The sequence below is a fragment of the Chiloscyllium plagiosum genome, chromosome 7 (genome assembly GCF_004010195.1).
Source record: "Chiloscyllium plagiosum isolate BGI_BamShark_2017 chromosome 7, ASM401019v2, whole genome shotgun sequence".
Classification (NCBI taxonomy): domain Eukaryota; kingdom Metazoa; phylum Chordata; class Chondrichthyes; order Orectolobiformes; family Hemiscylliidae; genus Chiloscyllium; species Chiloscyllium plagiosum.
Window position 1 is genome coordinate 21,578,615 of NC_057716.1, and position 13,372 is coordinate 21,591,986.

General features: G+C 41.6%; 1 protein-coding gene across 2 annotated transcripts in view; it reads left to right on the forward strand.

Moving 5' to 3' along the window:
* Positions 1 to 3,410, forward strand: part of slx9 (SLX9 ribosome biogenesis factor) — a 92,354-nt gene extending 88,944 nt beyond the window's left edge. For both annotated transcript variants that reach the window (XM_043693221.1, XM_043693222.1), the window contains one exon: positions 2,933 to 3,410. In XM_043693221.1, coding sequence (XP_043549156.1) covers positions 2,933 to 3,056 — 124 coding nt within the window. In that variant the 3' untranslated portion in view covers positions 3,057 to 3,410. The remainder of the gene's footprint in view (positions 1 to 2,932) is intronic.
* The last annotated feature ends 9,962 nt before the right edge of the window (positions 3,411 to 13,372 follow it).

The window sequence follows — 13,372 nt, forward strand, 5'->3', positions numbered from 1 at the left end:
ACAATCAGAAACCTCAATAACTGGAAGAGCAAAAGAGGCATCCATCAGAAAGTATGTACCTGCAACAATTGTAGGCAGAGCAACTGAGGGGACCTCTGGTCTTGACAGTCTTGTCAAAAACCCTACAAGCCCTTCTGTTTCCTCTGTTTTAGAACCCTTGGATGACAGGAATTGGAGTTGATAGGGCCACGATTTCCCTCCACCTCATAACATTTTAGTGTTAATGCTCAGTCAGGATCTGCCAGGGTATGTCAAGGCCATGTAAGGGGTTTGAGTTTGACCATTCCTGAGGTTCTACACAAAGGGGAGAGGATCTTATTTTCTGTTAATACCAAAGGGACTGAAAAGTCAAGATTCCCACTCCTCAGGGAACTTTTCCTCTAAGAAAGTGAGTCTTGGTCCATCTGATGGATTTAGGGGCTCACCTATTAGTTTAATTGCTTGATGTTTTTTGCATATGCTGAAAATGTGTTGCTGGAAAAGCACAGCAGGTCAGGCAGCATCCAAGGAACAGGAGAATCGACGTTTCGGGCATGAGCCCTTTTGCATATGACAAAGATAGTCCAAAGTTTATTTCTTCACACAGTTCATATAAATATTGTTTGGTGTGGCTATAATTTCATTTGATTCAGACCAGCTTAAGTAACCCATGTGTGCAATTTGTATTTGTGGGTGTTAGTTTCAATATTTTTAAAAATGGTATCAGCAAGTAAGCTTATGTGAGCATCTGTGCTAAATTCCTCACTTATCATATTTGTATTGACGGTTTTCAATCTCCTTGTGTTGGTTGCTTGGCAAGTTTCATTGGTATTTAACACTCATGTGCTTTCTGTCACATTTCTATAGTCACTGATTGAAGATCCAACATTGTCCAGCTGTCGTGACCACCGCATTTTTGTTGTCAAACCAATTTAGTCCACCTCGTTCATGTGCTGTTCATTTCTGGTTTTGCCATCTTTTGAAGATGCAGATGTGACACTTAACTCTACCGCTAGTACATTTCTTGCCCACTAACCTAATTACTTTCAGAAGGTGACAAGAGGTGGCTCAGTGGCATTTAAGCAAGAGTTTTGAGAGTTCACCCACCAGATCTTTGAGCATATGACTCAGGGCTGAATCAGGGGTTGACAACCTTTTTTAAAATCATTTGCCTAAACTAAAAGTGAGAGTTGCAAAATTTTAAAAAACTGACATTTATAAGCTAAATACTTGAATTGCCATGCTTCTGCAGTAGAACGCATAACTTGTATTTCTTACAAATGAAATGCATCTATTAAAGTTAAAGAACCATTGAAACATTACAGGACAGAAAGAACCTACCCAGCTCATCATGCTTGAGGGAGATGATTTTGGAAAAAAAAATTCCCATTTTGTAGAAACTGGTTGTGCTGCAGCTGCAGAACCAGGTACCATTTAAATGAATCAAAGCTTCATATCTTCACGATTGAACTGGGCAGGGAATTCCAGACACGCCACCTTTTTGGGTGAAAAATATTTACCTCCATGCTGTCTGTAATCTTTCTGTCCATTGTGTCCATTCTTTCCAAGCTGTCAATATTTTGTATATCCTGATTAAGTCTATGACTCTAAGCCTCTCAGTATTCTCTTCGACCCTCGATGTTGTGCCAGCCTTTTATCCTACTCTAAGATCAGACTAACCTACATACCCTTCATTGTACTATATTCCATGTGCCTATCATCTGTTAGTCTCTTCAGGTCAAAGGTAAACCACCCAGGCCTGTACAATCTTGGCGTGACCTGAAATTTTCAAGTCCTGTCAGCAGTCTTGTGAAGAGTACTATCTCCTTTGTGAAGGTGGATGATGCAATCATTCTACTTCGAAGTGTGAAATATTCAATGCAGTTATTATAATGTGAGAGTAGTTGAAGTACTGCCATCCTTGAAGGTGGATAAATCACTAGTGCCAAATGAATTGTATCCTTGGCTTCTTGAGGATGCTCAGAGTATCATTTTCAAATCCTCACTAGATGTAGGTGAGGTACTAGAGGATTGAAGGTCTACAAACATTGTACAGTTATTCACAGGGTGCAAGGGATGTGCCAAATAACTGTAGGTTGGCCAATCTGACTTCATTGGTGGTCAGGTTATGAGAATCAATTCCTCCACTCGCCACTTCCTTGCCCAAACCGCTGCTAAGAGTGATAAATTAGGAGAGAGGTGGCAAGATGGAGGAAACAATCAAAATGAGTGGGAGGGTAAGGAATAAAACGGAGAGTGAAAATGGATCAGTCGAGGAGGCGACAAGTGGGATTGTGTTTTGTGGAGTGAATTGTGCTGGTCTCAGTGAGAACATATTAACACAAATCAGGACGAGGCCATTCGGCCCCTTGAATCTTCTTTACCATTTGAGAAAATCTGTTTGTGACTTCAACTGTACTTTTTGTATCCTCACCATAACCCTTACCTTCTCAACTGACGAGAGTCATCAAACCCAATCTGAAAAATGTTCCATGACTTTGCTTTCATTGACTGTGAAGAGCATTTAGTCGGTCTGCTGCAGGTGCACTGCAAATTGATGATGATCAATGAAAACCGCATAATGCAGAGACTTATTTGCTCGAATTTTATATCTGAGAAATTTATGATGCTTCGGCTAGAGGTTTGCTCATTATAAGTACAAAGCACGTTTGTGGTTTTTACAATTACATTAACAAATGTGGTGCTGATTGTTTCCAGATCTCACTTGGAATCAGAGCTGACAACATCAGACTCTCAAGTGAACAAAATTGTGGTGGTGATGTCATTGAGCTGTATGTCACCTCATTTTCCATTTCTGGGTTGTACATTCTGACTGGTTATGGTGCTTGTTAATGGTAGCTGATGAATTCTTGTGTGGTTTGCTGTTACACTAATGTACTTTAGCCGCTTCCTCTGCCTCTATGCTGATCATGTACTTGTTATTGCATTCCAGAGAGGAGGAGGTAGCCAGGTTCCAAGCTACGATTGAGGATACTGAATTTAAGGCCAATCCTCTTGCTGTCATTGGTGAGCATCTTCTCAAACGAATGAGGCAGGAGGATGAGAATCTGAAGTAAAAGCTGAAGCTGCACTCCAAGCCAATCTGGAAAATACCCTGATTGTCACCAGTGAACATTTGAGTCATCAGCAAATACTGGACCCAGATAAATATTTGCCAGATTTATGCTGAAAATGCTGACTGTCCACAATTTTACAGGTGATGTACCTTTTGGAAAAGCTGAACTTACCTTGCACTGTCCAGCTAATGGAAACCTAAGATCAGGCAGGATTACCCATTGGATGTTGAGGCATTGACAATGGGCAAGTAGGAGAAAACTCTATGTTCTATCAAAAATTATCGTAATTATTTCTAAAAACATCTTAAAGACATTTTTGTTTAAAAATAATAAAGTTTAGTTGTTCCAATTTAATTTTTGGCTGCTGATTTCTTTGTTCTGGCCACATGGATTTGCAGAGTTCATAATGCAGGTTTGCTGCCAGTGGTCGAGCTGACAATCTGCTGAAGCTGAGGTAAGTTTTTAATTTCCTTTATGCAGTGGCATCTGGAATGTTGAGCTGCTGTGAAGCAGACTTTCCCCTTAGTGTTGTGGCTAATCAATTCAAACACTGGTGTATCATTTCACTCGAATAATGGCACGACTGATTTGTTTTTTTTTCTTTGAAGGAACCCATGCATATTCTGAAACCACTTGGTTTCCAGTTCATTATTACACTGATAGTGACACGGGCTGCCTTAAAACAAGGTAGCGACGGTATTGGCAGTAACTTTGTGAGGATTGATAATGACATTACAAATGCTAATCTTACATGTTAATTGAATTTTTACCCCAAGTAACAAGAAAAGGGGAGAATGGGAATGTTATCTTTTGCTGTTCTCTGTGTAGTTTCCAAGTAGAATATTTGATTACTGCAGGCTAATATTGATGTTAATTGCAATCAATTGGATTACAGATTGAGTGCCTTGTGATGGTTGAATGCATCTAAAGTGTCTCATCTTTTTCTAACCTTATTATGAAGTCTAGATGTGCAGCTGATGAAGTTATAGAACTGTACAGCACTGAAACAAGGCCATTCAGCCCATCATTCCTGTGGTTCCTCTTTGAAGGAGCTATCCAATGAGTTTAACTCCCATTTCATTTTTAGGAAGGTAAACAGAATGTCAGCCTTCGCTCGAAAGGGATTTTAGTGCCAGCAGTAAGGCAAGTGTTGCTGCAGTCTGCAGGTATTTGGTGAACTCGCATATAAAATATTGTTCACGGTTTTGATCTCCCCATTCAGGAAAGAATATAGCAGCAATGCACTCAAGGTTCAGTAGATTGGCCACTAGGATGAGAAGGGTTGTCCCATGATAAGTTGAAAAGCTTGGACCTATACTGTCTGGGAGTTGAAGTTGGAAACATTCTGACATTGAAATATTCTGAGGCAGCTTGACAGGTTCGACACTGCAAGATTGTTTTCCCTGGCTGGGTATCAAGAAGACGGAGACAGTATCTCAGGCTAAGGGGTTTCGGACTGGAATGAGAAATTTCTTCGAATGTTTTGGAGGATTGTGAATGCTTTGCTATTGAAAATATTCAAGGTTGAGAGAGGAAGATTGATTCTTGGTCAACCCAAAATTGAGAGATATGTGGAACAGCTAGGAAAGTTGAAACAGAAGATCAGCTTTGGTGAATGGCAGTCCTGGCTCAAAGAGGTGTATGGCCAACTCCTATTTGTTTGGGTCTTGCAATTTTCTGTTGCCCCATTTCTCCTTTTCACATTTTAATGACATGAATGAGCATGTAGGTATTAAAATTGAACTAATGTTGGAGCCTGGATGGGCCCTAGTGTAGTGTACCATTTGTTTGAGTAATGATGTAGGGCATGATATGTACCCAGAGACTGCAGTTTTCTGTGGTTTTGGCTATTCTATCAATGATGGTTTCTGTAAGGGGATGAGCAGTTTATCTTGAGGACAGAAAGAACTAACAAGTTAATCATTGATTGGAATGCTGTCCAAGCTTGGAAGAGTGCACTACCATATCCTTGGAGTAAGAGAAAGTGAGGACTGCAGATGCTGGAGATCAGAGTTGAGTGTGTGGTGCTGGAAAAGCACAGCAGTCAGGCAGCATCCGAAGAGCAGGAGAAGGGCTTATGCTTGAAACGTCTTTTCTCCTGCTCCTTAGATGCTTCCTGACCTGCTGTGCTTTTCCCGCACCACACTCTTGACTCTGATCGCCAGTATCTGCAGTCCTCACGTTTTCTGATTTTAATCTTACTGCGAAGCCTCTTCCAAGGATGCCCACCTCGAAGAAGTTCTCCTCTCTCTACAAGGATCTCAGTGAGTGTCTCTCTCACTGCAACCTTTGAGTAGTTCACCAAGTCCCCTGAGCAAAGGAACCTAATGAAGGAATTGGCCAGAATAGGAAGGTAAGTAAGTTACGTTAATCTTATATAAAACACTGGTTTAGCCTCAACTGGATTATTCTGTCTTGTCTGGGCACTGCATCTCAGGAAGCATGTGCAGGCATTAGCAATGGTGAAGAAAGATTTGTGAATGGTTCCAGTGGTAAGGAACCTCAGTTATGTTAAAAAATTGGAGGCCATCTCTTTGGCAAATAGAAGGTTCAGAGGAAATTGCATAAAGTTCAAGGACTTGTACACCTTAATGGGAAGGTCCTGGGGAGTGTTATTGAACTAAGAGACCTTGGGATACAGGTTCATAGTTTGTTGAAAGTGGAAGTGCAGGTCGACAGGATAGTGAAGAAGGCATTGAGTATGCCTTCCTTTATTTGTCAGTGCATTGAGTATGGGAGTTGGGAGGTCATATCACGGCTGTACAGGACTTTGGTTAGGCCACTTTTGGAATATTGTGTGCAATTCTGGTCTCCTTCCTACAGGAAGGATGTTGTGAAATTTGAAATGGTTCAGAAAAGATTTACAAGCATGTTGCCAGGGTTGGAGGAGTTGAGCTATAGGGAGAGGCTGAATAGGCTGGGACTATTTTCCTTGGACCGTCAGAGGTTGAGGGGTGACTTTATAGAGATTTATAAAATCATGAGGGGCATGGATAGGGGAAATAGACAAGGTCTTCTCTCAGAGTTGGGGGGGGAGTCCAAAACTAGAGGGCATAGCTCTAAGGTGAGAAGGGAAAGATTTGAAATGGACCTAAGGGGCAGCTTTTTCACGCAGAGGGTGGTTTGTGTAGGGAATGAGCTGCCAGAGGAAATGGTGGAGGCTGGTACAATTACAACATTTAAAATGCATCTGGATGGGTATATGAATAGGAAGGGTTTAGAGAGATATGGGCCAAGTGCTGGCAAATGGGACGAGATTAGTTTAGGATATCTGGTTGGCATGGACGAGTTGGACCAAATGGTCTGTTTTCGTGCTGTACACCTCTATGATTATGTCATGAGGAGTTCGAACAGAGGAGATGAGAAAAAAGTATATTCCCATCGGGGAAAGGATCAAGAACTCGAAGGCACAGATTTTAAAGTAATTGGCAAAAGAAGCAATGGTGACGTGAGAAATAACTTGGCCATGCAGCAAGTGGGTAGGATGTGAGTGTCGTGGAGGCAGGTTGAAGTGAAGAATTCACAAGGGAATTGGACTATTTTCTGAAATGGGAGAATGTGTAGGATTATGGGGAAGAAGAAGTGGGTGCATTTGATAAATTGTTTTTCGAGAGTTAGCACAGATTGGGCATTTCAAATGGCTTCCAGTGCCATTTAAGATTTACTTCTGATGGTCTTCACCACATGCGTTTTGGATGAATCATGCTTACTATAATAACCATTGTTGTACAGGAAATTTCACATCTCTGGAGTTGCAGTTGCCCCAAAGCAGTAAATACCAAGTATTAGATTGGCTCAGGCAAGTGAAAGAGACTGTTGGCCAAACTAACTCATTGAGCAAGAAACAGCGAAGATCACTTGACCTCCCTTATGCCCAAATGGTATTGCATGCTTGAAATCATTGGAAAATAAAATTGGGCTGTGTGTGAAAGATCGCAATCTGTGATAATTCCCTGCAAGGCCCATGGGGGAATCACTCAATAATCCCCTTCTGGGGCTTGTTGAATATGAATTCCCAACATTAGCCTGTCCAGCTGGAACTCCTTACCTGAGCCCTTTTTAAAGCAGACTCAGGGGCCCTCTTGCGGTGCATTGGTAGTTTCCATACCCCTGAACCAAGAGACCTGAGTTCAAGTCCCACCTGCTCCAAAGGTGTGTAGCAACATCCCTGAACAGATTGATTCGGAAAACAAACATAAAGAAAAAGCAGACCCGGGGGCCCTCTTCTGGCACAGTGTTTGTGTCTCTACCCCTAGACCAGGAGGTCTGGGTTCGGGTCCCACCTGCTGCAGAGGTATGTCATGCCACCTCTGAACAGGTTGATTTGGGGGAAAAAATAAAGCAGACCCATGGGTAGGTTTGCAGTACTGTCTATCCAGGGCTGGGATGAGTACTAGTTGTGGATCTATTTTAATGTTCAACAGTAAATGATCTTTCTTCCCAACTGCATTAAATGAACTACCTGGAGGAAGAGGAATAGCTTGAAGAATAGGCCCAGAGTGGAGCCTGGAGCTAAGGTTTGTGTTGTTGCCAGGCCTGAGTGGGGGTTGTGGTGTGCTACTTGGAGGCACTTTGGATGGTTACTGACTGGAGGCCGCTTTCATCACATTGACCTGTAGTCCTTAACAAAATGTCTATAGCTTTTAATTTCTGAATCAAATCCATGCGCATACCTGGATGAAATATTTGGAGGATCTTCAATTCCATGCCTTTTTAAAACAAAACAGATTACTTCCCAGCTTTTCCACTTGAATTGTCTGTGAAAAAGTGAGAACAGTTGTGTCATATCCCTTAACATATTGCTAAGAGCTAAGTAAATTTGTTTATCCCGTGTTCAATTTTGCAATACGCTTGTCAATTTCATAATACATGTATGTATAATAGTTTATTTATAACAACACAAGACTATGTTCAATTGATTTAACAAATAAGCAGCCTGAGGGATGAGTATAGATGGACTAGTCTATGTACACCATGAGTTGTGGCTTTGTTTTGGTGTTCAGCAATAAACAATGCTCCAGTCTGCTGAAAGAATGAGATAGATCTTTCAGGCAAATGGGCTAGAAAGGGATCACTGACAAAATGGCGTCCTCCTGATATCTCACATTGCAGCATTACGCGTTTAACATGGCAAATAGACTTCCTGGGGGACCAGTTACTGAATTCTCAACAAGACTGGGGAAATTGGTGGAATCCCATAAGTACAGGTCAGCACCTCGGGAAATGTTAAAGGATTCTTTGGATACTTTACGACCCAAAGGATCGAAACAGATATGGACTTCTGGGAAGCCCCAGAACTGGCCCCCAGTCCTGCAAAAATGTGAGAAGAGCAAGGGCTCAGGGCTTCAGGTGTCCACAGACAGTACTGCCCGCAGCCCTGGGCTACCCCCATATCGCAAAGCCAAGTCCCCACAGCTGACATTACTCGCAACTCCTGCTTGTTGCCACGTGATTGGAGTTGGCACTGCAATATTCCAGAACTGGATGGCATGTTTCTCCACAATACGCTGAGGAGCAACAATGTCTAAACTCCTCTTGTAGTCATAGGGTCTGCCCTGGACAAAGCTACCAAAACAGGCAAAATATGACCTGCCCATACTGAAGGGCCAAGTTGCCTCAAGATAGACCTTTGCAAGTAAATCTGTCAGAGGAATTGATGCTGCTAAACTCCCAAAGTGGCCCCAGTGAAGATAAAATTAAGATAAATGGCCATCCCCTCGACATGGGCATCGACATAGGGGCTGCTGTATCTACTGGGGAGCAAACCTTTAGGACGCTTGCTTTTCAGCTTGAGACACCAAGGTACAGTATTCACTGCAGAGCTCTTGTGTGTTATTAGGACCACTGTAACCCCAGTAATGCAGAGGCAGCAGACAGTCCGACTCTTTTGAATGTTAGTGCAAGGGCCAGGTCCCAGTCTTTTTGGGGCAGCATGGTGGCTCAGTGGTTAGCACTACCGCCTCTCAGTGCCAGGGCCTCTGGTTTGATTCCACTCTTGGGCGACTGTGTAGTGTTGGCACATCATACCCGTGTCTGTATTGGATTCCTCCCAGAGTCCAAGGATGTGCAGATTAGGTGGATTGACGATGGAAAATGCAAAGATAGGGTAAGGGGATGTGTCTGAGTGGGATTCTGTCTGGAGGGTTAGTATGGACTCAATGAGCCAAATGGCCTGCTTCCACTCTGAGGATTCGATGATGCTGTGAATCTTTTTGGATTGGGCAACAGATTTTTAAAATGAGTAATGGCAGTCTGTGTTGTTCGGGTGAGGGCTGATTTTACTGGCTGAAATTTCTTTTGACATAATACAGTGTCAGGCATTTTGTTGTTAAATCTTGAAACATCTCCCTGACATGCTGATGCCTCTGGAATGAATATCAAATGGGAGATAGTTGTTCCTCTTTCAGTGTTGATCAAGGAGAGCCACATAATGTATCAGTGCTCTCAAGTTGAGAGCAACTTCTTTCAATTACAAAATGATGTTAAGTGCATTTTAATCATGTCTGCAGCTTTTGCCAAGCTATGGCTCATGACCGTGTTGCTCCGGGTTAGTAATATATTTCTCCCTTTGTTATGAGTTGGATTGAATGCTTATTCTTTGGACGCAACATTGAAGACAGCTTCTCAATATTTATAGAACTAGTTGTGTCAGAGCAGTCATAAAAACATGTACATCATTTTGCTTAATGTTGTATCAAGGTTTTATTTATCTTTGGAAATACTTATGCTGAAATTCCACTTAACATTACACACTTGTATTGAGAGCAGAATACTGTTCTGTCCTTTGGAGATTTAACACTCCATCGGAAAGAAGAGAAAAAGAAAGGTGATGCAGCCAAGTTCAATTTAGTAATGCTGCCTGTATGATGGCAGTGATTACGTTTGAGAATATATTACGTGGTGTTCCGCTCACCAAGGAACACCTGGCAAAGTTGGATTCATTTATGCATTGGCAACGCCAGCGTTTTGGTTTATGGCCAAAGGGTTTTATTTGACACCATATCCAAGACAGCATTCATGCAATCCCAGAGCAATGCTGTTTTTGAACTGACTGTTCAAACTGGCTTAACTTTGAAATAGTTGTTATCTAAGTTGGCTTTAATATTTAGGTCAGAGTTTCCTCCGTCTCGTTATTCTGCTAATTTAGTACCATTTATTGTTGTTGAATGAATGAGGAGCAAGGTCGAAAAGTTGCCATAACTGGTGCTGATTTGATTGCTTAATTTAGATATAAATGCCATCTTGATCCAATTACACAGCATGACTGCCCAATTCTTTTGGAGATATTTTGTGGTTTTCCCAAGGAGAATAAATGTTACTGTTGGTGAATGGTACAAGTGTTTAGACACTGTGCATGGTTTCTTAAGTGTAGGCAATGTTCTCTCTACCTTGTTATGTTAGTGAAAGCTAACCCTGGCTTTGAAAAATTCTCCCCAGCTCTCTTTCCATCCTCCTCATTGCTATATGAGTTGGAAATTGTGGGCACTTGGATGTTGTATCACTAGATTTAAGGATGCGTTTAGACATTGCCTCAACTTGAAAGAATGATTTGTCAGTTCTGTTTTGGATCTGGACAACAATTTGCATGGAAATGCAGTTCTGAAATCCAATCTTGAGCCTTGGATTGCAAATCAGTCTGAAACCTGTCAAAATTATTGCTTGGAAAGAAACTCTGATAACCTTGCTGTTGGCAATACCTCAGTCTGCAGGATTTCCAACATGACACCAGTGACTGGATTTTTAAAACTATTTAATTTTCTGTGAAGTACTTGGGACAATATTAAGTTTCCACAGACACTATAAAAATCGCACAGGATATAAAAGAAAGAAGCATGAATTTTGTTAACACCTTTTATGGCCTCAAGGCGTCCAAAAGCACTTGACAGCCTAAGAAATACATTTGAAATAGCGTCATATATCATAGTGTTGGTAAAGTTGAAAAGGTGGCAACCAGTTTGCACACAGTAGGGTCCTACAAACAGAAATTAAACAAATGACCAGCATCTTGTTCCCTTTGGGTCTTGATTTAGTTATGACACTCAAATAACACTTCGATTTGAAGAATGTATTGTGGCATTTTTTGCATCCATTTAAGAGGGTAGACAGAACCTCAGTTTAGTGTCTTGTTTGAAAGATGACAATGTAGCATCTGTCCACGGTCCACTGTCGTGTCAGCCTGAATTGTGCTCAAGTCTGTCATCTGGGCCTTTAACTCTGAGCACTTTGACTCAGGGTTTGGGTTCTATCCATTAAGCCATGGCTGAAATTTGATCTTTGAAATATGGTAAAGTAACAAGTCAAAAAGTTGATAACTAGCCCAACACATTTCGTACCCAGAGGGGGAGCAGCTATCTGGAAAATGAATGAAATATTGCTCACATTTCATGTAAGTTCCAGGGATAGCCTCAGTTCTTTGAATACTGTTTGATTTCAAATGACAGGACACTCCTTACCCTGCAATCTTGTGGAAATGTTGCAGTTCTAGCTGCTGGGACCTCCACTTCAGTACAGTGTGGGAAGAGCCCATTTGGCCCAGTGAGGCACTGCCAACCCCCACTCCCCACCCTATCCCCTTAACCCCACATTTATCATGGCCAATTTACCATGACCAAACTACCTCACCTGCACATCTTTGGATTGTGGGAGGATACTGGAGCGCCTGGAGGAAACCCCCGTACGCATGGGGAGAATGTACAAACTCCACACGGTCAGGCACCCAAGGGTGGAATCGAACCAATGAGGCAGCAGTGCTAATCTCATAGTCGTTGAAGTAATGTTGCAGTTTCTGTTTTTGTGATGTACGTTAACTCTCTATTCTATTAGGAAAAATCTATACAGTAGTTTTCAGTCAGCAGATCAAATTCCATCTGTCAACTGAGCTGGATTTGAACAGGTAGAAATGCTAATTCATTTTGCCACCAATTTCAGGATCTTAAAGTCAAGATAAACATCTGCCACAGGTATGCTCGATAATAACACTCTCCATATGCCTCATTAATATTCAGTACCCCTTATCTGTACTTCCACACTAAATGGAACACTAGTACAGTGGTGCCTCGGAATCCGACTTTAATTCGTTCCAGGAGGCTGTTCGGATTGCGAAAAGTTCGGATTCCGAAACTATTTTCCCATCGGAAATAATGGAAAGTGTATCAATCCGTTTCTGGACCCAAATAAAAAACATTTTCAAGACACTTTTAACTGCAAATACACATGGGTTAAGGTAAAATAAGATGAGTAAATGACCTAAATATCAAGTGATAATAATAAAAGCAAGAAATAAATGTACTAACATGAAAATAACTTCATTTACTTTCATGAGGAGTGTTAATGGTGAATGCACTTATTTGCTTCACTGCTCTTCTTGGGTGTCATGGTGAATGCACAAGGGTGGTAATTTAAAAAAACGGCACAAATCAAGATGAAAACACGAGGTAAACTAGTGATGGACACACGAGAGATGCTTTCACAACTACTTCCCGGGACAAACTGAACAAACAATGTGCGACCTGAACGGTACATGGTATTCGGATTCTGAAAATGTGTTCGGATTTTAGGGCAAAATTTTCTTGAAATAATTGGACGGATTCCAATTTGTTTGAACAATAAGGCGTTCAGATTCCAGGGTCACTGCTGTATCGTGTCAGACAGCACGGACACAGACTCTTTGGTCCAACAAGTCCATGCCAAACATAATCCCAAATTAAACCATTCCTTTCTGCCTGCTCCTGGCCCATATCCTTCCAAATCTTTCCTATTTATGTCCTGATCCAAATGTCTTTTAAATGTTGGAACTGTACCCACATCCACTACTTGCTCAGGAAATTCATTCCACACAGGAACAGTCCTCTGTGAAATTTGCCTCTCGTGTCCTTTTTAAATCTCTCACCTGTCACCTTAAAAATGTACCCCCAAGTCTTGAGATCCCTCATCCCTGGGAAAAGACATTCACCTATCTATACCCCTCATGATTTTATAAGCCTCTATAAGGTCACCTCTCAACATTCTATGCTCCCATGAGAAAAGTCCCAGACTGTCCAGATTTCCTTTCTAACTCAAACCTTCCATACCCGACAACATCCTAGTAATTCTCTTCTGAACCGTCTTCAAGTTAATAATATCCTTTCTATAACTGGGTGACCAGAACTGGGCACAATATCCCGGAAGAGACTTCACCAATGTCCTGTATGACCTCAACATGATTTCCCAACTCCTATACTCAAAGCACTGCAATAAAGGCAAGCATGCTTAACACCTTTTGAACCACTCTATCTCTATATGTGATGCATATTTCAAAGAAGTATGTACCTGAACCC